The 25316-nt window shown below is 45.1% G+C and overlaps 3 protein-coding genes across 3 annotated transcripts; 2 read left to right on the top strand and 1 right to left on the bottom strand.

Moving 5' to 3' along the window:
- Positions 1-41: 41 nt before the first annotated feature.
- On the bottom strand, positions 42-4565 carry LOC136492149 (uncharacterized). Its single transcript, XM_066488265.1, has 7 exons — positions 3756-4565; positions 3114-3638; positions 2304-2717; positions 1375-1931; positions 1127-1241; positions 977-1085; positions 42-412 (listed from the first exon to the last, which is right to left on the bottom strand). Exons 1-7 carry the CDS (start codon positions 4563-4565, stop codon positions 42-44), a joined length of 2901 nt encoding a protein of 966 aa, XP_066344362.1.
- Positions 4566-4848: 283 nt separating this feature from the next.
- LOC136491150 (uncharacterized protein At4g15970-like) lies at positions 4849-8229 on the top strand. The gene is given in 6 exon segments (XM_066487379.1): positions 4849-5132; positions 5134-5155; positions 5157-5498; positions 6417-6782; positions 6957-7438; positions 7539-8229. Coding segments are annotated over 6 exon segments (1296 nt in total). The 5' UTR covers positions 4849-5070; the 3' UTR covers positions 7561-8229.
- Positions 8230-8530: 301 nt separating this feature from the next.
- On the top strand, positions 8531-21705 carry LOC136492150 (glutamate receptor 3.1-like). The gene is made up of 22 exons (XM_066488266.1): positions 8531-9032; positions 9138-9230; positions 9469-9542; positions 9626-9684; positions 9790-9838; positions 10405-10502; positions 10789-10823; positions 10911-11009; positions 11271-11329; positions 11427-11601; positions 12169-12342; positions 12524-12635; positions 13475-13532; positions 13612-13717; positions 15004-15201; positions 16589-16607; positions 16967-17278; positions 17492-18840; positions 18933-19210; positions 19419-19450; positions 19555-19961; positions 20075-21705. Exons 1-22 carry the CDS (start codon positions 8646-8648, stop codon positions 20558-20560), a joined length of 4659 nt encoding a protein of 1552 aa, XP_066344363.1. The 5' UTR covers positions 8531-8645; the 3' UTR covers positions 20561-21705.
- Positions 21706-25316: the final 3611 nt, after the last annotated feature.

Here is a 25316-nt window from a genome sequence, read left to right on the forward strand (position 1 = left end):
AGCTTCTCGACAATATGGTGAGCACCCACGGCCTTCTTTAGCTATGAGACATGAAAAACAGGGTGAATGGAAGAGGAGGCCGGAAGCTCCAACTTGTAAGCGACTGACCCGATGCGCTCAATGATGCGGAAGGGCCCAAAATACTTGAACGCCAGCTTCTGGTTAGAACGATCAGCCAAAGAAGACTGCACATACAACTGCAGTTTCAAGAACACCCAATCTTCCGGCTGAAACTCGCGCTCTGAACGGTTCTCATCCGCGTGTCTTTTCATCCTTTGCTTAGCACTGTGGAGGTGTTGCTTGATCAGATCCGTCATGAGTTCACGATCATGGAGCCACTCAGACAAATCTGAAATTGGCGAGTCATTGGCAGCATGCAGGCCAAACTGCTGGGGAGCAAATCCATAGAGCACTTCAAAAGGCGATCGCCCCAGAGCAGAATGCGGAGAAGTGTTATACCAGAATTCGGCCACATCAAGCCAAGAGCTCCATTGCCGGGGACAAGCATGAACATAACACCGAAGGAAGGCTTCTAAGCACTATTTGACGCGCTCTGTTTGGCCATCCGACTACGGATGGTATGCCGAGCTCATACAAAGATCCACACCTGCCAACTTGAAGAGCTCTTTCCAGAAGTGACTGGTAAAAATGCGATCGCGGTCAGACACAATTGCATTGGGCAGTCCATGCAGCTTATAAACTTGAGACAGAAACAGCTTAGCCACTGTTGCTGTTGTGAAGGGATGATTCAAACCAATGAAATTGGCGTAATTGGAAAATATATCCACTACCACCAAGATGCAATTGAGGCCCCCTGATACTGGAAGACCTTCGATAAAATCCATAGAAATGACCTGCCAGGCGCGATCAGGAATAGGTAATGGTTGTAGAAGCCCTGGCAAACGGGAGCGATCCGGCTTGGCTTGCTGGCATGTCAAACAAGAACGGACAAACTTCTACACAGCTGACTTGAGACCTGTCCAAGTGAACAACTGCTTAATGTGCCTGTAAGTAACAGGAATGCCAGAATGACCTCCAATGGCGCTGTCATGCATAGCAGCGATGATGCGATGCTGCAGATCAGGCTGATGACCAATCCAAACCCGCTGATCATAACGCAACAGACCATCCCGATAGGTAAAACAGGGCACCGCTGAAGGATCAACAACCAACTTAGCAATGATTTGCTGGGCGTGAGAATCAGACTCATAAGAAGCAGCCACATCTTATAACCATTGAGGCTGAGCCACAGAAAGTGTTGAACAGTTCACAGCTGGCATACGGAACAGAGCATCAGCAGCCTTGTTGTCATCCCCTTTCCTATACATAATTTGGTATTGCAGTCCAATGAGCTTGGTGAACACCTTCTATTGCCAAGGGGTATGTAAACGTTGCTCAGATAGCTGAACTAGACTTTTCTGATCAGTGATAATGCGGAACTCAACATGTTGCAGGTAACTTCGCCAATGATCCAATGCCATCAAAATGGCAAGATATTCCTTTTCATATGTCAAGAGACCCTGGGAATGGAGGGAAAGAGACTTGCTAAGAAAAGCAAGTGGGTGGCCATCCTGAGTAAGCACAATGCCAATTCCCGTCCCACTCGCATCTGTCTCCATAAAGAACGGCTTGGAAAAATCCAGCAAGGCCAGCACCGGAGCAGAAGTCAAGGCTTGTTTGAGAGCATGAAAAGCAGCATCATGTACAGTGGACCAGACGAACAGAGCCCCTTTCTTGAGCAACTCCGTCAGTGGACAAGTGATCACACCAAAATGCTTAACAAAGCGCCGGTAATATCCTGCCAGCCCCAAGAAGCTGCGGAGTTCCTTTACAGATGATGGCACTGGCCAGTGTAGAACTGCCTGCACCTTATCAGGATCCGTGGCCACGCCTTGCTCAGAAATCACATGCCCAAGATACTTCAACTGACGCTGAGCAAACACACACTTAGACAGCTTAACCTGCCACTGGTCACAGCGCAATAGCTCTAACACTTGCCAGAGATGTACCAGATGTTCTTCAAGAGACCTACTATAAATAAGGATGTTGTCGAAGAAGACCAGTACTCCTCGACGCAACAATGGCGCTAGAGTTGTGTATGTGTTCATGGCTTTCTGAAAAGTAGCCGGGGCACCAGTCAATCCGAACGCCATCACACGAAATTCATACTGTCCCGAATGAGTTTGAAAAGTCGTCTTCGGTTCGTCACCCACTTGTAGCCGAATTTGATGATAACTAGCAGTGAGATCCAAACAGGTGAACCAGGATGCATGGGTGAGTTCATCCAGCAACTCCTCAATTACTGGAACCGAATACTTAGCCTTTGCTGTGATCGCATTGAGGTGGTGGAAATCAACACAGAACCGGAATGTCCCGTCCTTCTTTTTGACCAGGAGAACATATGAGGAAAAGGGACTCTTGCTAGGCTGAATAATACTAGCATCGAGCATTTCAGTGACTTGCCTCTCTATTTCGTCCTTGACCGAGGGTGGATAACGATAGGGACGAACTTGCACAGGAGATGCTCCCAGAATGAGAGGTATAGCATGATCAAATGGCTGAGCAGGCAGATAACCAGCTAGAGGAGCAAACACTGACTCAAACTCCTTCAACAATTCTGAGATAGCCGGAGGAACAGAATCCTGCTGAGTACGTTCATTAGAAGAAAGTGCAGTAACATGAATAACTGAGCCCTCCGGCAACTCCCTGAGCTTACCCTGCAAACGCACTATAGACTGACCATAGGGAATCAAAACCCACTTGTGCTGCCAGTCAATTTGCATCAGACTATGGGTAGCCAGCCAGTCCATACCAATGATCATGCCGTAAGAGGGCATTGGAAGAGCCAAGAAAGCTGAAGTGAACTTGCAATGATCAACTTCCCAAGACAGAGCACTGAAAGATTACGAGCACTCAACTATACTGCCATCAGCAATGTGAACCTTTGGCGGATTGGCCAGCGATGTAGCACCTGTCAACTTACTGGCCAGAGTGGTGCTAACAAATGAGCAAGAGCTGCCTGAATCCACCAGAATCTGAATAGGAATGCCCTGGACGGTGCCTTCAAAATGAATAGACCGAACATGTGTTGGTGCAGCGACTGTGGTCAATACCTGAATAGCAAAAACCTGAGTACAATCATCCTCAGTGGTGACCTCCTCACAGCACTCTAATTCTTCACTGTTGCACATGTCCCAGAATTCTTGCAGTGCGTGTAACTGAAGAGCTTCAGGGCACTTATGGTTGCGAGACCATTTTTCGCCGCAACGAATGCAGAGGCCACGGGCGCGTCGATAGGAGCGAAGAGTATTCAGCTTGTCCTCGACGCCCCGAGGACGCCGCTCCTCCCCGACCGCGCCACCAGTAGGGACATGCCCATCGCGATCAGGAACCGGCGCCTGCTGCAGCATGGGCACGGCCCTGGATGGTGATTTCCATCGACTCGGATCCACCAGTTCCTCCTGCAACAGGGCAAGAACACAAGCAGCATCCACGGTAGAAGGTCGTTGCATATGAACAGCAGAACGTATGTCATCACGCAACCCATCCACGAAACGTAATGCATAAAACAAAGGATCTGTAGTTTTGCCATAAGCTAGGAGCTGATCAACTAAGCCAGTGAATCGGCCAGCATATTCCTGAACAACCCCGGATCGACGAATGTGAAATAACTATCGATTCAACAACTCATATTGATCCCGACCAAAACGATCAAGGACCAACTGACAGAACTCCTCCCAACTCATCTTCTTCACCTTGAGATCTAAGGACTGCAGCCAGCGAGACGCGGCTCCAGTCATCCGCATGGAGGCCACATGAATCCATTGACTGGGCTCAACCATATACATGTCAAAATAATCATCACAACGACTAAGCCACAGCTTCGGATCCTCCCCATCAAAAACTAGAAAATCCATCTTAGGTAATTTACTACTAGAGTACTGCGGCCCCCAATGCGCGTGATGCTCATGCGGTGCGCCCCCAGCACTATGGAACTCCCGATCCCCCAAATCCAGCGTCGAGCTAGAAAGCGACTTGTGAAGAACATACTGATGGGTGGGCTGGGGAAGGGTCTCGATGAGCTTACCCTTGACCGAGGGTTGAGCCATGGGCTCGGACCCCCGGTGGTGATGTGCCGCGCCGTGCCCAACAAACGGGCCAATGGCTGGGTGCCCGGCAGATGATGTCGCCGCGGCCACCACGGGATGAGGCTTGAGGACCCCAGTGGATGCTGACAGATCCGAGTCGAGCAGCACACGACTCACGGTCTTGCGGAGCGCGGTCATCTCTTCGCGCATCTGCTCCACCACAGCGTCGGACTTGTGGACCTCGCCCAACTCCGTGCGCAGCTCCGCCACCGACGCATCCACCTTGGGCTTCCACTCGTCGAGCACCTTGGCGGCCTCCTCCAAGCGATTGAATCGGTCCGTGATGGAATGCTCCACGGCCCCGATCCGCTTGCCCAGCGATGCCTCCACCTCTCCGGTTCGGCCGCCGAGAGACGACTCGAGGGAGATCTTCACAGATTTGAGCTCATCGAGAGGAAGCTTGGTATTGGAATCCATGGCCCCGATGTGTTTCCTAAACCTGGTGAAGTGGTCGTGGATGATTTCGTGGGGTTCCAGGATGGAAATCGAGGCTGAAATTACAACCTCCGATCTAGGTGGATGGATCGACTGATTTGGCCAAGGAAGGATAGGCTCTGGATACCAATTTGTTAGCAGCAAGGGGGAACGGGGCGAGAAGAACAGCAGATAAATCTCAGGTTAAGTGTAGAGTTGTTTGTTTACAATATTCATGTCTCTCCACGAGAAGAGATCAAAGCTCATATAGGAAACTCGCACCTACTCCTAACTAGGCTCACTTGGCGACCCATTCCAACCTAAACACCTTGGTACTCTTTATCTTGAGTCTCTTCACGCTTCCCCCAGACTCAGCTGAAGCCGACGAGCCCAGGAAAAGGCATCCTGACACTCTGTTACACTGTTCGTGTAATCCCAGACTGCAGTTGGGGCTTGGGAGAAGAGATCAGAGCATGCGGCTCCATATTCCGTGTTCCTCCTCACCGGCATGGCATGTGTTTCATGTTGCTCCCGGCCTGTCACGTGCGATGTTGCTTGCACTACCACATATTTCCGACGGTTCTCACAATCTCCACTTCCGCAAACCGCAACCGCCGGCGCTACGGCTCGAGAGCGCTGGGGCCGCCACTGAACTGCAGTAGTACTAGTACTTCCGTTCTCTCCCGGCCCGACATGGCCAGGCCAGCGCGCAAAGCCCTGATGGGCGCGCCCCCTTCCGCGGCGCGCTCGCGTGGCCTCCCGAGGCACGCGCTCCGAAGATCCGGTGCCGCTCTCTTCCTTGCCACCCTCGTCGCGCTGCCCTTCGCGGTGCTATACCGCGCCGCCGTCTGGCGCTCGCCGGGGGCTTCCTGGGGGTGGGACTCGCTGCCCTCGTTCGCCGCATCCCAGGAGGAGGGCGCCGTAGGCGACGATCTGGTGAACCCGCTTGCTTCTACCTTCTATTAATGCTGATGATTTGGTGTTTCACTGTTCTGTATGATTGAGAGTTCTTAAGCATAGTGACATTGACATTCTGAGTTATTGGACAATTGAAGTTCGTGGTTGTGCGGTTGTGCCATATGTTTGTTCACTTAATGTCTGGGAAACGGAAGGCTTACCTTGGGATGAAGCAACTGAAACCAGTTCTCTGCAAGAGAGGAGAGAGCGGCGACTCAAATCTGTTGGCCGTGGTTTTAGATCGGCTAGTACATTAAAAGTGTACATGAGCACGTTGATTTTTTAACGAAACATGCTTCCTCCATCTAAACTAACCCCTTTTGATGCCATAGATCGAAAAATGGAAGACCGATACAATACTCATCTCATTCTACTGTATTTTCGGTGTCAGTTCGACTGTATATCCATCTGGAATAAAATTACTGTGTCTTGGAACAAATTTTTAATTCTAGATACTTTATTTGAATCTTGCTAAATGACTCTAAGTTATTAATGTTTGCTGCTGGTCATTTTGTCATTCACTCTTTTTAAAGTACGGATTGTTGCCTTCTTAAAAAAAAATTGGATTGATGATGTTTTCCCAACCTGGATAGGCCAAACAAGCAACAGCATGTTGCGAAGCTTATATGTAGTAGCTGTGCTTGGCTTCCAGCTAATCACAAACTGATGTTGGTTGTTCACATGGAAAATGCTGATTGTAATGGCAAATGAAATGGTGAACTAGGCTTATGAGAACTTACTAAGTATAAGTAGTGATCATGCTGAAGTCTTGCTACTTATCTCTCTCAGAAGATCTGTTTTGTTTTAGTTTTGCATTGCTGATTTTTATAGCCAGTGGATAAGTCACTTTGCTCATTTATTTATTGGTTTCCAGTTAATATATAATGATCTTTATAGGACAGTGAAGATCTCAAACTTGAGCGAGTCCTAAAGAAGGCTTCAATGCGAGACAATACAGTTATCTTGACTACACTTAATGCTGCATGGGCTTCTCCTGGGTCAGTGATAGACCTTTTCATCGACAGTTTCCGTTCTGGTGTCAGAACAAATTTGCTGTTGAAACACCTTGTAATTGTAGCATTTGATTGGAAAGCATACGAGCAATGTGTCAAAATCCATCCCTACTGCTTTGCTCTGGGAACCGAGGGTGTGGATTTCTCTGAAGAGAAGAGGTTCCTGACTTTAGGATATCTTGAAATGATGTGGAGAAGGCTAGATTTCTTGCGGCTGGTTCTTGAAAAAGGTTACAACTTCATATTCTCGGTAAATTCTGCAATACAGTAACTTAATTTGATGACTAGTTATTCCCATTTTGCAAATGAGAAAGATTCAGGTGTCGTTTGTCTGTGAAATATGACCCCATGCATTATTGAATATGTGAAATGAAAGTAATTTGGTAGTCTTATTTATCTTTCTTTCGTTTTCATTGAAAACCAGGATGCAGACATTATGTGGTTTCGCAATCCGTTCCCACATTTCTATCCTGATGTAGACTTTCAGATTGCATGCGATCACTATGTCAGGAATGCAACTGACTTGAGAAATATTGCTAATGGAGGCTTCAGCTATGTGAAATCAAATGAAAGAAGCATAGAGTTTTACAGTTTCTGGTATTCGTCAAGATTGAGGTATCCTGGCTATCATGATCAGGATGTATTCAATGCTATAAAGCATGATCCTTACATTGCAGACATTGGATTGACAATTAAGTTTCTGAGTACAAAGTACTTTGGAGGGTTCTGTGAACCAAGCAGAGATCTGAACGAAGTCTGCACTATGCATGCTAACTGTTGCATTGGGTTGCGAAGCAAGATTCATGATCTTAGGATTATGATGGAGGATTGGAGGAGTTATTTGTCCTTGCCCCCAAATTTGAAAAGATTGCAGATATCTGCTTGGCGGGTGCCACAAAATTGCAGGTACGATATCCTACACTCAGTTCAAACGGTATGAGGTTAAGCTGGTTTCCGGCATGCTGTTGTTGCTGTGTCTTCATCTTAATTAGTATTCATTTTGCAGTCTTTCATGGTCGCAACGTTAAGGCGATAAAGCATGCTGAGAGTCAAGAAAAGGATGCGAGATCACTGATACATAAAAAAGGTTCCGTGTATTTTGATTTAGAATTAGTCAAAAGGTAGGCCCCCTAACCTTTTTTATTTAGTGTATAGTTTTTTCTGATGCCAGCTTCGGCAGGCTAATTTCGTTTGTACCTCAATATGACTCATGACTGCTTAACATAGGTTCCAATGTTAATCGCTGACTTGACTGATAAGTGATTAAGTGATAAGTTTCATCTGTAAGACAAGCAAATAGCTGCACTTTCTTGACGCTTTTGCTGTTGCTAAAACTTCGCTATTGCTATGCATCTCATTGGAACAAAGAAGATTCAAGCTCTGTCTCTTTTGCTTCTTAGATGTTTTACCTGGATGTGCAGCTAAGCATGGTAAGCCAAACATTAAATTGCATCACAGCATCAGTTTAGGATTTGGATGGATCACTCGGTTGCATAGGTGCAGATGGAATTACTCTTTGAATGAGCAGAGCTGTTAAGGCTGATCCGGGGATATAGCCACAACAGCATCAATTATGGCGATTCAATATATTTCTTTAAAGGAACTCAACGTTTTTCATTTGCATGCTTTCTTTGAACCTCTAGACGATAAGATCTCACCAAAGACGCACGAACAGCTAAACACCACAGTTCCATTTTCGATTGGATAAAATCAGTAAACTTCATTCACACTATCCGGTAACTATCACCATGGATGCATGGTCGATTACTGCTTGTTTCATCGAGCATGCTTCTTTTTATGGATATATAGACGCTCACTAGTCACTTACACACGCACTCCAGAGGGCAGAGGAGTCGTCTACCGCACTTAAAAAAAGAGGACTCGTCGTCTACGGAGTACGGAAAGTACAGGGAGCTGTGCCGCGTTCCAAATTCTGTGTAGTCTGGCCGTGTGTGAGCTATCGCTAGACGGGCCTCCATTGGGCCACTTCATTCATACTGGACGCGCGCGTAGCTTAGCTTTTTCTACACAGGCCCGCACCTACGTCCATAAACCCCAGAACTCACCTCCTCCCCCTGCCTCGCCGCCGCCGCCGCTTCCCACCCCTCCCGCCATGGCGACATCGTTGTCGCCAACGGCGACCGTGTCTGCCTCTAAGAAGCGGCGTTCCAGAGGCGGGACCCTAACCCTAGATGAGGTGAAGAAGCTGGGAACCGAGCTCCTTTCGTCGCGCGCCCACCTCAACCACGCCCCCGCCCTCCTCGCGCTCCTCTCCCCCACCGCGCCGTTCGACGTCGCTCTCGAGGCGCTCATCTCGCTCCAGTCCTTCTTCGTACCACTCATCCCATCCATACCTTCCGCCTCTGCGGCAGCCACCGCGGGGGATGCTGGCAGCGACCCCGAGCTCGTGTTTGGAGCCTGGCTGCGGCAGCGGTTCGACGAGCTCGTTGCTGCGCTGGTGGAGCTCAGCGTGTCTCCACACAGCGATGACGCAATCAGGGTGAACTTCGATAGCATTACTAGCATCTTCTCTGGGTGTGTCGAGTAAATAGTTGAACAAACAATTTGGCTTTACTCTTAGTCGCGTACCTTTTGTGCTGTATAGGATGTAGCGCTGGATGCTCTCATGGATTTCGTGAAGCTGGGGAAGGACGGGAAGTTCCAATCGGCAATTTACCACAAGTTTCTCTACGCTGTCGTGAGTTTCTCTTCAATTACAGCATTACAGATGTTCGATTTTTGCCTTAGAAATGTATAGTTTCCCCTTATTGCTGGGGAGGTTTGCGTTGTGTCAGAGTTGAGCTTGTTTCTTAATTGATATAAATCTCTGTTTGTTTCTACTCAAGTAACCGTGCTGCCAACTCAATATTAGCGACTATGTATCTCCTGTTTATTACTCTAGGGTTTGCTCTTATCTGTTCCCATTCTTTCTACAGGTTCATGCTGCTGATCCCATTGATACGTTGTTAGAGTTGCTTGGATCAAAGTACTTCAAATACACTGATGTTTGGTAGGACGTGCTCAATTTTTCAATTGTATTACTGGCATTTTTCTCAATGTGTACTTATTTTCACCCTACCATTGCTTCTGCAGTTACTTTACTTACACTAGCTTAGACAAGATTGCCAACAGTCTGGGCAGTAAAACCACTGGTAGTCTTCAGTCTTTGTTTTTTGTTCTTTCTTTGTTTGACCATCAAAACACTTGCATAGTTTGACATCTCTACTAATTTGTAACTGTATTGTTGTTCTATTCAGGCTCTGGAAAAGATGCCATGCAAAATGGAAATGATGGGTCAGAAAACAGGTATACTTTCTTTTACATACTATATGTCTTAAATCTTAAGCTGTAGACCTTTAGTTTAATGCTTCCAGAAACAACTTCAGCGAAGCTCACACTTTGGACTCACAATGAGACCATAGAAAATTGTATTTCTGTGCCAAATTTATGATTATTACAAACCTATGCACAAAAAATGCATGCAACTCATGCTTCCTTGTAAAGAACGTGGGTAGGAAAGTCTTGTGTGTAGGTGTTATTGTTCCAGTACTAGCTTCTTGGTTTTCGACAATTAGCGTGGAATCGTGGATTTGTTGCTTGTATTTCATCCTGCGCTTGTGCACTCTAGCCATTTAGCAAAGGTTTGTTCCTTGTGGTGTTATAGTTTTGGCTCTGGAAAGTCAATCCGTAGGTTATGGTCATTGGTGTGGATTATTTAAAGCATGATCATGCATTGTCTTACTTCTCAGCTGAAAGATTGGAACCCATACAACCCCTGCGACCCTGTAGCTGTTGCTATATTTGATGCCTTTGAACATCTTCAAAGCTGTATAGTTTTAATGTCTTATGATGTTCTTCTCCTTACATAACAGAAGTAGTATTTTTGTACACAACATATACAATCTTTTGGCACATGTTCCTTCGATGGATTTTCAAAAGGAATCATCATTTGATATGTGGAGTACTGTTGGTGAGTAATTTATTGGCCCTGTTCGCTTGAGCTTATTCAGCACTACTTTTCAGCCATGGAACAATATTTTTCTCTCATAACATTTCAGCATAAGCCAAATTTCAGCATAAGCTTTCCTCTCATTTACAATAGTAATTTCATGTATTCCTGTGAACCTACAAAATTATTCTCATTTAAATTATAAAATGGCTTTAATATTATGCTTTTATGAGCCCACGTATGTATATGCGCTAATGTGTGATTAGTGTTCTTACTCTTGCCTTTTGGTTTTGTACTTTTGATGAAGGGCTGTCTTCTAAAGGAGAAAAGGACTCTTCCAAGGTACTTCATCATATATACCACAAATAAACTGGCATTTTTTTAGCTTAAGCTCAAATTTTCTGGGTGTTAACTGATGGAATTATTTAGGACACTTCTACTTACATCAAGAAAAAACTAAAATTGAAGTTCACCAAAGCATGGCTGTCTTTTCTCAAGTTACCACTACCACTTGATGTGTACAAGGAGGTAAAGCTGTTCTTGCCCTGAAAGACATAAATATGGTTACTGTTGTATCTGAATTATGAGCCCTTGCTGCAATTATTTTCTAATCCTATGTGTAGTCTAGCACATTGTGGTATGGTAACAATATAAGTACTTAGGAAGATGAAAATATTTATCGTCTGCTTTCACTAATCTACATTACGAGCACTCACTTTATTTTGCCGTAGTTAGGTGCTTCATTGTTGGCTATGGTTTCCTGCCTTGATTTTTTTTGGGGCCTTGCAGGTCCTTGCTTCAATTCATCAAAATGTCATTCCTTCAATGTCAAACCCTTCCATCTTATGGTAGGTTGTACGATTTCCGTATTATTTGCATATCAGTTCAACATTTCACTGACATAAATCTTCTCATATGTATAACTCTTTTTTTTTTCTGCTGCAGTGATTTCTTGACTAGATCATATGATATTGGTGGTGTTATCAGTGTGATGGCCTTAAGTGGCCTTTTCATTCTTATGACACAACACGGTCTGGAGTATCCAAAATTCTATGAAAAGCTTTATGCACTACTGACTCCTGCTGTTTTCATGGCAAAACACCGGTCAGTGTTCTTGCAAGTAAGTGAAAAAAAAGTATGACTGCCACATTATGGTGCCTCTCCGAGTATGATAGATCACCCTTTTTTTATGATGAATCAACTTCTGTGAGCTGAAAAATATCATAAAGTTCCACTATGGGAAAAATATCAAGGCCTGCAGCCATCCACAACTTCGTATTTTATAAATGCTGCTCCAGAGCATCTCATTCAGGCTCTATAACAGTGATAGTTTGCCATCTTTGTCTGGAACTATTTTTCAGTTGGAACAATCATGGCCATCTTAATGCGGACTCTAGCAGCTGGCAGAAAGAATTATCCATGTGCAAGTTACCTACGAATTATAGTAGGCTAAACTTGTAGTTTATTAGTTAATCCTGATGCTTGAAAACCGTGGGAAACACCTTTGAGTTCGTGTCCACTGCTGGTCTAGTTGTGGACAACACTTATGATTGAAAAGGAGCAAATATCCATAATACATGCTCCTGAATCTTGAAATAGATTTTGTTTTTATCTTTCTGTAACCATTATTATTTTAGTTACCATTTAGTTATGGCTATCTGCTGACATTTGACTTGTTTTCTTGCAGCTTCTTGACACATGCCTGAAATCTTCTTATCTTCCTGCATATCTTGCTGCTGCATTTGCAAAAAGATTGAGTAGACTTGCTCTTTCAGTTCCTCCAGCTGGAGCTCTTATTATTATTGCTTTAATTCATAATCTGCTGCGGAGACATCCCTCAGTTAATTTCTTGGTCCATTGGGTATGTTACTTGCTACACCATTTTTTTATAGTTGTATTGGATGTGTAGGACGATTGATCCAAGTGTGCATACTCCACTGTCCACTGGGCAGATTTTGAGCTACATTGGTAGCATATTCAGCCGTGCAATCTTCCTTTTGTTGTTTCACAAGCTAATTTTTATGCTATGGAATTCCTTTCAGGAGGTTGATGAGAGTGATAGCAATGCCACAGGAGAAGCTAGTCAATCTAAGAAGATTGGTGCTGATCCTTTTAACAATAATGAGGCAGACCCTGCAAAGTCTGGTGCAATGCGTAAGTATTTCATCATATCAAACAGATGTTATCTCATCCTTTTCTTTTTCTTCGGTTGTTTTCCTTGCAGTCCAGAGTGACAAGCAATCACCTAAAAATCTTTCTTTGAGCTCAAGTTACACTACTGTCAATTCCCAAGCATGTTTTTTTTTTAACTTGATGGTCAGATTAAGGATTTCACAATAATGAGATTGAAATAGGAAGAATTATAACTCTGAAATAGAAAGCAGTAGAACTGTAAACTTCATCCCTTTTTTTGGTATATACTGACCTCATCAACCTACCTTGAAAAATTAATTATAGAACCTATACTTTTCTTAAAAGAAGAAATGTAGCTTCATTCTTTTGGCTCATTGCTTTATGATGCTGATGTAATTTTCTGTCTTTTGAGTAAAAAAACTTTAGAGGAAGCATGTTTACTATCAAAATCGGTATTGTATGAGCTTTAGTATTTAGAATTTTATTGGACTGCTATAAATTCTCTTGCTTGGACCCCCAGCTTTTTTTAGAGCTTTCAGCACTGTTTATGCCCTATGCTATAAAATATCTAGGTTGTCTGGTGAGAACTTAAATGAAATGACCCTTGGTTGATTCTATGTCGTCTGATATGACATTTTTGGACCAAACTAAATGACTATTCTATATTATGATTTATCAGCCATGGTTAGATAATGACAAGTTCTAAATTACAGCCTGAAGTTACATCCATAATAACTTATGGATGCAACTGCAAGTTGATATGCTTGCATGTTTACATATTTATGCCAATAACACATTCATTTATGATTTTTTTGTGAACTGATTCCTCTGTATCATGTGTTATATTTGTTTATGTGTAGGAAGTTCTTTGTGGGAAATAGACACGCTCCGCCATCATTACTCTCCTGCAGTTTCTAGGTAATAGGAAAGTAACTTGCTGTCCTGATTGCTACGCAGTTTTCTTTGTTGTGTGCTCATTTTCTCGTGGTACTCTTAGATTTGTCGCATCACTTGAGGAGGATCTCACTGTCCGGGCCAAAACTACTGAGATGAAAATAACGGACTTCAGTTCAGGTTCCTATGCAACAGTTTTCAGGGATGAGGTACACCTTCACTGCCTTAGTACTTTTCACCTCGTGCATTTATACTTTAATCAATGCCATTTGCATCCTCCCCCCTGGAACTTGTCGCTGAGATTTAAAAAAATGAACTTGAGTACCAAACAATATACATCCCTGATCTCTCAAAACCACACAAATTACGTGGTTTCGAAGGTGGTTTTGGCTGGCATGGCATATACGTGGCATGTGATACATGCCATCGGTTTTTTTAGCCATGTCATCTATATTGGGTCATGTCTCTATCCCTCGTTTTAGCCATGTCATCTATATTGGGTCATATCTCCAACCTTCGTCTCTCTCTCCCTGCGATGCTGCACGTCTGCTGCCTTCTCCCTCTGTGCAACACTTCCACCTCCCTCTCCCTCCTCAAGCCTTGTTTGGAAGCCCATGTATCCACCTCAATCCATGTGTGTGGGAGTGGTTTGGTGTGGATTTTAAACTAAATTCCACATCAAACCACTCCCACACACATGGATTGAGGTGGATACATGAGCTTCCAAACAAGCCCAAGGCGGCATGGGCCAGCTCATCTGACGTGGGCTCTTCTTCCTCAGTTCACTAGTGCGCTTCTTCCTCGTATCTACGCGGCCATGGCAGGATGTGGCCGAGCTCCCATCTCCCTCTTCTCTCTCTCCACCTGGTGGGATGCGGCCTAGCTTCCAAGCTCTGCACGGGAGGTCATGGCAGAGGCGTGTGACAGTGTTGCATCTCCGGTTGCTCACAAGTGTTCATGAGGGAGGTGGTGGTGGCACGTGTAGAGAGGGAAAGAAGAGAGAGACCACCTAACATGTGGGCCTCACTGCCACGTCAGCAAAACCACTTTGGAATAGTCAAGGGGGGTAATTTGTCCGGTTGTGGAAGTTAATGTATTTGTGATGTCTGGTATGCCATGAAGTATGTTAATTGTGCCATCTATTGGGCTGAAAGGGAAGGTTTGATCGCGGTAGCAATTTCAGGTACTTTAGCAGAAACTGCAGGAACTTAATCATGACCTCAGATTTCTTTTGAAACCTGAAGGAAGTGAAGAATTTTGGCATTTGCCATTAGAAGATATGAGGCTGCCTGGTTTATGCATAAATACGGACTATTGCTAAATGGTGTCTGATAGTCTAAATTTGTGTCTGCTAGAACCCATCTCCTTTCTTTGACTTCTCTGTAGAAGTTCAAACCAGAGCTGAATTTGCATATTATCTGTTGTCATGTCCATTATTAATTATAACTAGGAATTTTCCAGAAAAATTCACCAGTCTTTCACTTTTGAATTGTAGGTACGTCGGCGAATAAAACAGGTCCCCCTTGCATTCTACAGAACCACACCAACTTCTTTATTTCTAGGATCAGATTTTCCTGGATGGACCTTTGGGGGCCAACACAATAGCACCGTAGAAACTATTGTAGAAGGCAATGGAAAAATCGAGGTGGTAGGGGCTAGCGACAGCACACCTTCCAAAAGGTTGCGGATGGAGGCCTGAGAAGGACTCAGAGCGAATCTCCAAGAATTAGGCCGTTGGCTTGTTTGGGTAGCATTGGGTTGTTGTGTGGTTCTCATTGGGAGTTTGGTTTCCTTGTGTTATCTTTATGAATGTCTGGGTGTTGTAGCTTCAATTTTGAGCTGAAAGGGTTATGTGAGGAAACTATTATTTCTGTTACAACTAATATAAGATGTAAGCCTGGTTGCCGATTATATAGAGGAGATATCGTTTCAGCTTATTCAAGCAATTCAACAGGTGGATAGTGATATATTTATTCGTTGTTCTGGACGTATGCTTTTCTGATAATGCTCACGTGTTTTTGACTTTTGAGGTAACGTTCTGTCATCTGTGTCTCTTAAGTATTGCATAAAATACACATATTTGGTGAAGACGCATTAAAATAAAGGAAAAATTGGGCCCTTAAGTAGAATTAATTAGTGATCGATTAGACCAAATGACTAAGAAATGAGGAATTTGATGAGGATTTCTCTTTCATAGATGTGATGGCCGGGCCCAACGTCGTGTTCCGTGGCTATTGTTTGTGACAACTCGCTGCACCGATGATGTTGCTGCTGTTGGCCTTGACAGGGGAAGTTTGTGGACTGGGGTTGTCAAGGTACCTAGTCCACCCAAAAGAGCACAAGCTCGATGTGTCCTCAGGTATTACTGAGAGTACTACATGCCCAGATACGCTCACGTATGGAGTCGCATTTTTAAAGGTTACGTGGAATGTAGCTGCGACTGAGTTACTCCCAGTCACATGTTCGACGTGAGGACCTGAATTTCTGAAGTAAAATATCTGTGTCTTGCTGATCTGTTTAGAACATGTTGGCATTGTGTGATATTTAGGCACTCCAAATATTAAGCTTTACAGGACAAACTGGAGCCAATATCTAGGAAAATATTCAGTGCCTGAGCTGCAAGAGCCAAGCAGTGCGATCACAGTCGCAAGAGCCAAGAAGTGCGATGACAGCCAGACGAATTTAAACATGTATTTCGGTGAGGCTTGCACCGTGCAGCTTCCAGAGCCAACAGGGTTATTCTCGTTCACACGGGCTACCGGCCCCTCACACCTATCTCGTGCAGTCTGAGAGGAAGCAACTGCCAACTAAGCTGCTCCGGAGCCAACGGTAAGAGCAACCATGCCTCAATTCACAAAAAAGAAAGCGCAGAAAGGGAAGAGGTTCCGGGGGGCAATTATTTGCGAATCCTGCATGCTCCACGCTTTTGGATTCACACTGTTGTTTTCTCCAAATAGTCCCATGTCCCCTTCGTACCTGATCTTCTTGCCCCTTGAGCTCATATATAGAGAATTCTGTGGTCAAACCCATCTCAGCTCATGCTTAGGTTTATGTTCTAATTTTGCTTGTTATGCCGATAGTTCATGGCCAAATCTTCAGGTGAGAGGTTGCTTAATCTCCACAGCTTCTAGGATCAGAACTCTGTTTTTAAGTTTGTTTTGGTGCTTTACCTTCCAGTTGTTCTTTGTTTCTTTTTATGGAATGGAATTCCCAGCTTTTTTCCACCATGAGTGTCCATTTTTGTGTTCTTGAGCCCTGAATTCATGTTGATGTGGAATATATCCCCCCCTATACCTGATATTCGTTCCAGTTTGTAATTTGTGTCTGTAGTTCATCATGTAAATGCCTGAATTTTCCTTGATGAGTGGCTCGAGTCATTAGATAGCGAAAATATCTGCCAAACAGGCATCATCTTGAAATTTTCTTTTGGTTCTTCCAGAACATATGATGTTGAGCAGGAGGATGGACTCTTAAAGAATACCCCAGCTATCCTTTGGAGTCAGGACTAATCATGAAGTTCATGCTCCATATTTTGAGCATCTTCTGCTGTTTGTGGTCCTGTGCACTTGGACAAAATATTTCTGTGAGACCCAGTGCTGTAAACATTGGAGCTCTTTTTCCATTCGATTCGACAATTGGGAGAGTTGCCAAGGTTGCCATCGCTGCTGCAGTCAATGACATCAACAAAGATCCAAGTGTTCTTCGGGGAACAAAGCTGGTTGTTCAGATGCAAGATACCAACTACAGTGGTTTCATCGGCATTGTTCAAGGTACCCCTTTCATGTCTCTCGCCCTTTTGTTAGCTAGTCCTCTCTGCCTTTGCGACAATAAAACATACTCCTTCTGGTTCCGGTTAACAATAGTTGACATAGTTTGTCCTAAACGTCAACTATTTTTGACTGGAGGTGCCTAAGTCTTATTACAAAAATACAATCCGCATGGTGCCTGACTGACTCCTTATCCTTTTATTATATCTTGCTTAGCCTTGCAATTCATGGAGAAAGATACAATCGCAATCATCGGCCCACAATCTTCAGTTGTTGCACACGTCATATCCCATGTTGCAAATGAACTCCAAGTACCTTTGATGTCCTTTGCTGCAACTGATCCAACTCTGACACCACTTCAGTATCCTTTCTTTGTGCGTACCGTCCACAGTGATCAAATTCAAATGGCTTCCGTTGCTAGCTTAATTGATTACTATGGGTGGAAGATGGTGACAGCCGTATATATTGATGACGATTATGGAAGAAATGGCATATCCTCCTTAGATGATGAGCTTGCCAAGAGGAGATTGAAGATCTTGTATAAAGCTGCAATTAGGCCAGGAGCAAAAAAGAGTGAAATGGCTGCTGTGTTGGTCAAGGCTGCGATGATGGAGTCCCGAGTTTTTGTACTGCATGCACATGATGATTCTGGAATTGACGTGTTCTCACTAGCGTATAATCTTAGCATGACATCCGGTGGATATGTGTGGATTGCAACAGATTGGCTCACTGCATACCTCGATTCAGCTCCTCGTCTTGAAAATGGATTACTAAGCACAATGCAGGGTGTTCTTACATTGCGTCAGCACACAGAAAACACCAATAGGAAGAAGACATTAGTTTCACAATGGAGTAAACTAGTGAAGGAGGATAGTGGCAGCAGCGGCAGCTTGCTCAATTCCTATGGCCTTTATGCTTATGACACTGTCTGGATGCTTGCTCATGGGTTGGATGCATTTTTCAATAGTGGCGGAAACATTTCCTTCTCTCCAGACCCCAGACTGCGTGCAGTTGCAGGAGGAGCTTTGAATCTGGATGCATTGAGCGTCTTTGATGAGGGGATGCTATTACTAGAAAAAATCCGCAAAGTAAATTTCATGGGTGCAACTGGCCCTGTAAAGTTGGATTCAGATGGTAATCTTATCCAGCCTGCATATGACATTGTGAACATAATAGGGTCTGGTTTGCGGACAATTGGTTATTGGTCCAACTATTCTGGGCTGTCCATTGTGTCTCCTGAGACACTATACAAGAAACCATACAATGTCAGTGCAAATCAGGAACTCCACGCTGCAATCTGGCCAGGTGAGACTGTAACGAGGCCCCGGGGATGGGTGTTCCCTAACAATGGAAATGAGCTGAGAATTGGAGTTCCCAATAGGGTAAGTTACCGTCAATTTGTATCAGTTGACAATCAAACTGGAACGGTGGGAGGTTTCTGTATTGATGTGTTTGCTGCTGCAATAAACCTGTTGCAATACCCAGTTACATATAGGTTTATACCTTTTGGCAATGGCCGTGAGAATCCAAGCTACACAGAACTTATCAGTCGAATTGTGACGAGTGTAAGTTCTATTTTCTATTTCTGAAATAAACTTCATTTACAGTTAGTATGTGTCACTGAGTCATGTTTTAATAGTCGTTTTTCTTTTTCTAGGAATTTGATGCTGTTGTTGGGGATGTAGCTATTGTCACAAATCGGACAAAAGTTGTTGATTTCACCCAACCATACGTTGGTTCTGGGCTTGTCATACTTACTGCTGTTAAGACACAGAGCTCGAATGGATGGGCTTTCCTGCAGCCATTTACCATCAGAATGTGGTCTGTGACAGGAATTTTCTTTCTGATCATAGGAACAGTGATTTGGTTGCTCGAGCACAGAATCAATGATGAGTTCCGCGGTCCTCCAGTGAAACAGGTTATTACTGTTTTCTGGTGAGTCCTTACTGTCTAACATGTATTTACATTTGCTTATTAATTTCCTTAATGTTTGCCATCAACTTACTGTCATCTTACAAGGCGGGTTGGAAGGATAAGCAGATCAATTTTGCTTGTTGAAAACATTTCTCTGCTTCTTCTGCATAGATTTTGGCTGTCTGTCGAATATCACATACTTAACATGCTATATATGTGCTCTTTGCAGGTTCAGTTTCTCAACTCTGTTCTTTGCCCACAGTAAGTGAAATGCAGCTCTTTACATTTCTGCACAAGAATCAAGACAAAACTCTGCAAACATGCTCAGGAGTCATTTCTGCATCTTGAACTTTTTTTTTTTGCAGGAGAGGACACCAGGAGCACGCTCGGCCGCTTCGTGATCATCATCTGGCTGTTCGTAGTTCTGATCATCCAGTCCAGCTACACCGCGAGCCTGACCTCCATCCTCACCGTGCAGCAGCTGACGTCGCCGATCACGGGCATCGACAACTTGATCACCAGCGACGAGCCCATCGGGTTCCAGGTTGGGTCCTTCGCAGAGAGCTACCTGGTGCACGAGCTGGGCGTCTCCCCGTCGAGGCTCAAGGCGCTGGGCACCCCGGACGAGTACAAGACGGCGCTAGACCTCGGCCCTCGCAAAGGAGGCGTCGTGGCCATCGTCGACGAGCGTCCGTACGTGGAGCTCTTCCTGCTCCAGCACGACAAGGTCGCGATCGTGGGCGCGGAGTTCACCAAAAGCGGCTGGGGCTTCGTGAGTCACCTTCACTCATGCCATGCATACGTACAGCTCGATGAGCTATTGAGCTGTTGTTCTGCTGCAGATGTGCTTTCTGATAATTGTTTGGTCTGGTCTGGCTCTGGCAGGCGTTCCCGCGTGACTCGCCGCTGGCCGTGGACTTGTCGACGGCGATCCTGGCGCTGTCGGAGAACGGCGACCTGCAGAGGATCCACGACAAGTGGCTGTCGAACGGGCCGTCGCCGCAGTCCACGGCGGACCTGGAGCCGGCCGAACGGCTGCGGGTGCAGAGCTTCTCGGCGCTGTTCCTCATCTGCGGCGTGGCGTGCCTGGCGGCGCTGGCCATCCACGGCTGCATCCTGGTCCAGCAGTACTCCCTCCACGTGGCGTCCCTGCCGCCGGACGCGTTGGCCACGGGGCCCGACGGCGCCATCTCCCACTCCCGCCGCAGCAGCATCCGGGCGTTCCTGTCCTTCGCGGACCGCCGGGAGACGCAGTGCCTGAAGGGGGGGAGCTGCAAGGACCCCGCGGCGCTGGGAGGGTCCGGGTCCGGTACCAGCTCCAGCAGCGGCGTCAGCAGCTTCACGTCCAGCAACGCCAGCATGTCGAGGTAACCGCCGCGCGAGTCCGGTGGACGGACCGGCGTAGTACGCACGATACGGCGATGCGTCACCAACAGCTACTAGTACGGTACATGTTGTACGCGCGCGTAGGCCGTTTATGGAGCAGGCGTGTACGTAGATGGTCGCAGCGACATTGATTCGGTTTTTACCGTGCACGAACGGGGGTCCGTGCAGGGTGTAGTGAATTTGGATCTCCGTGTGCTGCGGAATTGTATAGATGCGTAAAGCAGCGCACATGGGGGCAGGGTCGTGGTCTTAATTTGGCGCACATGTTGGGGTCTAGGCGTGTGATTAAGAAAGCTACCAGTACATACATACAGTAGAGAAATACATGTTTTTTTACGAGCCCGTCACGGCGGTGCGACGCGAGTCCAGCGGAGCGGAGCCGCGCTCGGCGGCCTTGGTTCCTGGCCGTGCCGAGTGCGGAGTGTCCCTCGCAAGAACCTCGGTGTCGGGGGCGGGGAGGAAACCGTCCCCCGCGGCTCGTGCCGGCTGCCGGATTGAGGGCATCATCGCGTGGCGCGCGGTTGCCCGTTGAGCGAGCGAGCGTCCGGTGACCCTGACCCAGCACGCGAACGGGCAACCGGGTCGTAGTCCCAGCAACCTGTCGCGCGCCGCGCGCGGGACACTTCACATTTGTATTTGTATCGCTTGGGTGGGTCCGTCCGTCCGTCGGCTACTACTCGGTCCGTCGGTTTGTCCTGCGATTCCTACAGCCCCGCCGAACCCAGTACTCCAGTAGCGGCATTGATGAACGATGAGTGAACTCGATATCTTTTCCACGACAGCAATCAGGGTCGACATGGAGCTGCGCGTGCGCGCGGATGATGAGGAGGGACACACTGACACACCTCTGCGCGGACGATGAGGGCGAATGGGCTGGGCGAGCATGATCATCACAACACATGGATATATGCATGCCTCTCTTTTCTTTTCAGTTTTCATCACGCTCGTTGACCACTCGTGTTCTCATGAGTAAGCTCGTGACCGCGAGTTGTCCGTGCTCCACAAGCTACCAATAAAATACGTACACGTACTTTCTCCTGTTCCTGATAGCTGTATGATGGACCGCGAGTAGCAAATACCTCATTCAATCCTCGAGGGGTACATCATTTACCGCTATATCGAGAAATAAATTCTGGGGTCTAGAAATAATTTACTGTAAAACAACAAACAGAAAAAGGTTCCAGCTGAGAACACGCCAGCCCAACAGAATGAGCACGCACGCAACGCAACGCAACAATCTTTCCACCCCTTGAGGACAAGAAACGGCCTGATCAATGCTCGGATCTTCCATGCCGGATTGTTTTCAGCAGCAGGTACCACATGCGCAGCGCAGGCCGCCCTTCGCCAGCGCGGCGTCATCCCTCGCGTTCTGTTACGAAAAGAATAGAAAAGAATCCACATGCGTTGCTTATTGCACTAGACTGCACTAGTAGTGTACAGTAATGTACTATACCCAGCTAGCAGACATTCCGAAAGAAAATATAATAATATACTGCGAATTACGGAGACATGAGCAGGACGAGGGTGCTGTTTAGTTGCACTTCATTTTACAAAAAATTTTAAGATTCTCCGTCACATCGAATCTTTGACGCATGCATGAAGCATTAAATATAAATAAAAAATAAAACTAATTACACAGTTTAGACGAAATTCACGAGACGAATCTTTTAAGCCTAATTAGACTATGATTGACATCAATTGCTAAATAACAACGAAAGTACTACATTACTATTTTCCAAAAATTTTCGCGAACTAAACAAGGCCGAGAATGAAGCAGGGCCGACCCACTAACCACGTGCACACGACTCGTTTTTTTTCTCTCGAGCGGAAAATATAACCCATTTTTTATTAAGAGGAGTGAATTATACGACACATGAGAGAAACCTCGTAACACAGATTATAAACCATTAAAACAGTGGTAGAGTAACCTAGAATAAACATAGTAGGAATAAGAAAAACACCACAGAAAAGAGTGACCGTCCTCGACACCCTAGACCTACGACTGAGCCTGTAAGAGGGAACGACTCCAAGTTTATTATTCCTTGCGCATAAAAATACGAACAGAGAAAGTGGCACGTCGAAATCGAATTGTGGGGTATGTATTTGTACATACATATACGGCTCCGTTTGGGTGTTGTTGTTTTTTAAAACTGTAGTATTGCTAAACCACAATTTTAAAAACCATAGACATATAATACCATAGTATTTAGAAACCACAGTGTTTCTCTGTTCCAAAAAAAAACGTGACGTGTTTAGCTACTCAGCAATACGTTCTTTTGAGGCTAGTTGTTTATGTCTTTGCTGCTAAAAAATAGCATGTATCTATACATACGTATGAATTCATTTTTATTTAAATGAATGTTTATAGTACTATACTACTACATTAAACTGATTGGATGAGCAGTCAAACTGTCCTTGATCGGATCGTCTTGCTGTAGGCCCCCCCCCCCCCCCTATTGATCGGATCTTATGAAACCACCGAACCAGCACGGGACATGGGCTGTGGAGTGGGAGGGGCTCGAGCAAAGGAAAAATGCACCGGCAAAAAAAGAAAAAAGGAAGGCGCGTAGTGAAAATGAGTACGCGCGCCGAGCTCTGTCAAGAAAAAAGAGGGTCTTGGTGGAGTTTCCAGAACAGCAAAAATACTGTAGTTTTGTAAATACTCCCGTTTTTAAAACTCCAAGCTTTGTTCTATCCAAACGCCTCCTTTCTACATGAGACCTAAGTATTTTCCAAAAACCACAGTATTTATGTAAGGCTGTCCACACCGCCGGTACGCTAGCGGTGGCGTACCGCGCTCCCGCACCACGTGTCTGTAACGCGCGCGGTAGCGTACCGGCCGCACATAAAAACGCCACAGACAGCGCAGGCTGGAGACCCACGTTAAGCACTGTAGCAATACTGTAGCGCGGAGAGAGAAAGAGAGTTGGTGAGAGAGAAAGGGAGAGAGAGGGGAATAAAATATGGAATAATGGGTATAGAGTATGGGATAGAGATAACACGGGTGCGGAAGAAATGGGTATAGAGTAGAGAATCTCGATAAATATGATAGAATATTCCTTTTTAGAGATGGAAATAGAGGTGGACGAGTGCAGATAACCTAAAACTCAAAAAAAAAAAAACTTTGTATCCAACCAGGGTTTACAGGAAAGAAGCATGTCAACTGGGCGGGGTGATCGATGGATCGGAGTCTCGTGCGCACAGTATCATGTTTAGGAACCGAACAGTGCGCCAGCCGCGTTATGTTTCGTCCCGTCCGGTTATTGTTTTAGTCCCTGAATTTTGTTGCTAAACTTTAGTTTTTGCTGGGGTGCTTGAGTTCCATGGCAAAAAATAAAAGGACTAAAAGTGTAAAATAAGTTGTTCTTCACGTCCCTAACGCAGTAACGCTTTTAGCTCGGTTTGCACATCTAAATAGACTAAACTTTAGTCTCTTCTTTTACTCACTTTTAGCCTACCTATTTAGATCTGTTTGTAAAAAAAATAAGCTAAAAACGCAGAACAAAAGTTTTGCCAATGAAAACCAACAGGGCCGACCTTACGTGCGATTTGTCTCGGCAGATACAGCCGCTACCAGTTGCATTATCATAGCGTCACGTCGTTGCCAATGCCCAACCTCGTCTTATTGGGGTTAGAAATCAGTATTTGATACTGTAGTATTTTCGTTTGTATTTAATAATTATTGTCTAATTATGGTCTAACTAGGTTTAAAAGATTCGTCTCATAATTTACAGTCAAACTGTATAATTAGTTATTTTTTATCTATATTTAATACTCTATATATGTGTCTAAAAATTTAATGTGATGAAGAGAGTGTGAAAAAACTTACGATCTAAACCAGGCCCTCCTCCATGTGCTCGCGAGCGCGAACAGAGGTCCACGCTAAGTGAAGAGAGAGAGAGGCATGCATAGTCTACTGCCCCAGTAATTTTCTCTGTCAACAGCACTGAGAGAGAGGCCATGGTAGTTTAATGAATCTATAGCCTTGTTTAGATTCCAAGTTTTTTCACCCTCTTTCTATCACGTTAAATCTTTGGACACATATATAGAGTATTAAATGTAGATAAAAAAATAACTAATTATACAGTTTGATTGTAAATTACGAGACGAATCTTTTGAGCCTAATTAAACTATAATTGGATAATATTTATCAAATACAAACGAAAATGCTACAGTGTCAAATACTGATTCCCAACCATCATCTGAACAAGGCCTATAAATCCATATATGCAGATTCCCAGGGCGGATCGCACTGGATTTGACTCGGGGAAGGAGCAAGAAACAAATACTATTCGTATTGTAAGCAGCCAGGCAAGAAGATGCGTCCAGCACAAGAAAAACGAATGAAGCACCATGGCACGAGAAACTCCGGTGTACGAGGAGGCAAAAGGCAAAGGCCATGGGCAGGAGCCCAGGATTAAGGCTGGTCCATAAGAGCATCTCCGAAAATCTTTTTAAAACTCACTCTCTAAATCATCATTTAGAGAGTTATTCGTATAAAAATCGCTTCTATATTTTATTATTCTCCAACAGTGTTTATATATCTTATTTGCACTCTAGAGATGATGATGCCATGTTCTGCGGTACTACTTCAACGGTACATTTCAGCGAACGAATAGTGTTTTTCTTTCACAACATTTCAGCATAAGTATCACCATAAGCCAAATTTCAGCGAAACGAACAGGGCAACTTCTTTTTTTTTGATAGCGAGAAATCCAGAATAGAAGATAGCTATATTTAG

This window comes from Miscanthus floridulus, chromosome 11, assembly GCF_019320115.1.
Source record: "Miscanthus floridulus cultivar M001 chromosome 11, ASM1932011v1, whole genome shotgun sequence".
NCBI lineage: Eukaryota > Viridiplantae > Streptophyta > Magnoliopsida > Poales > Poaceae > Miscanthus > Miscanthus floridulus.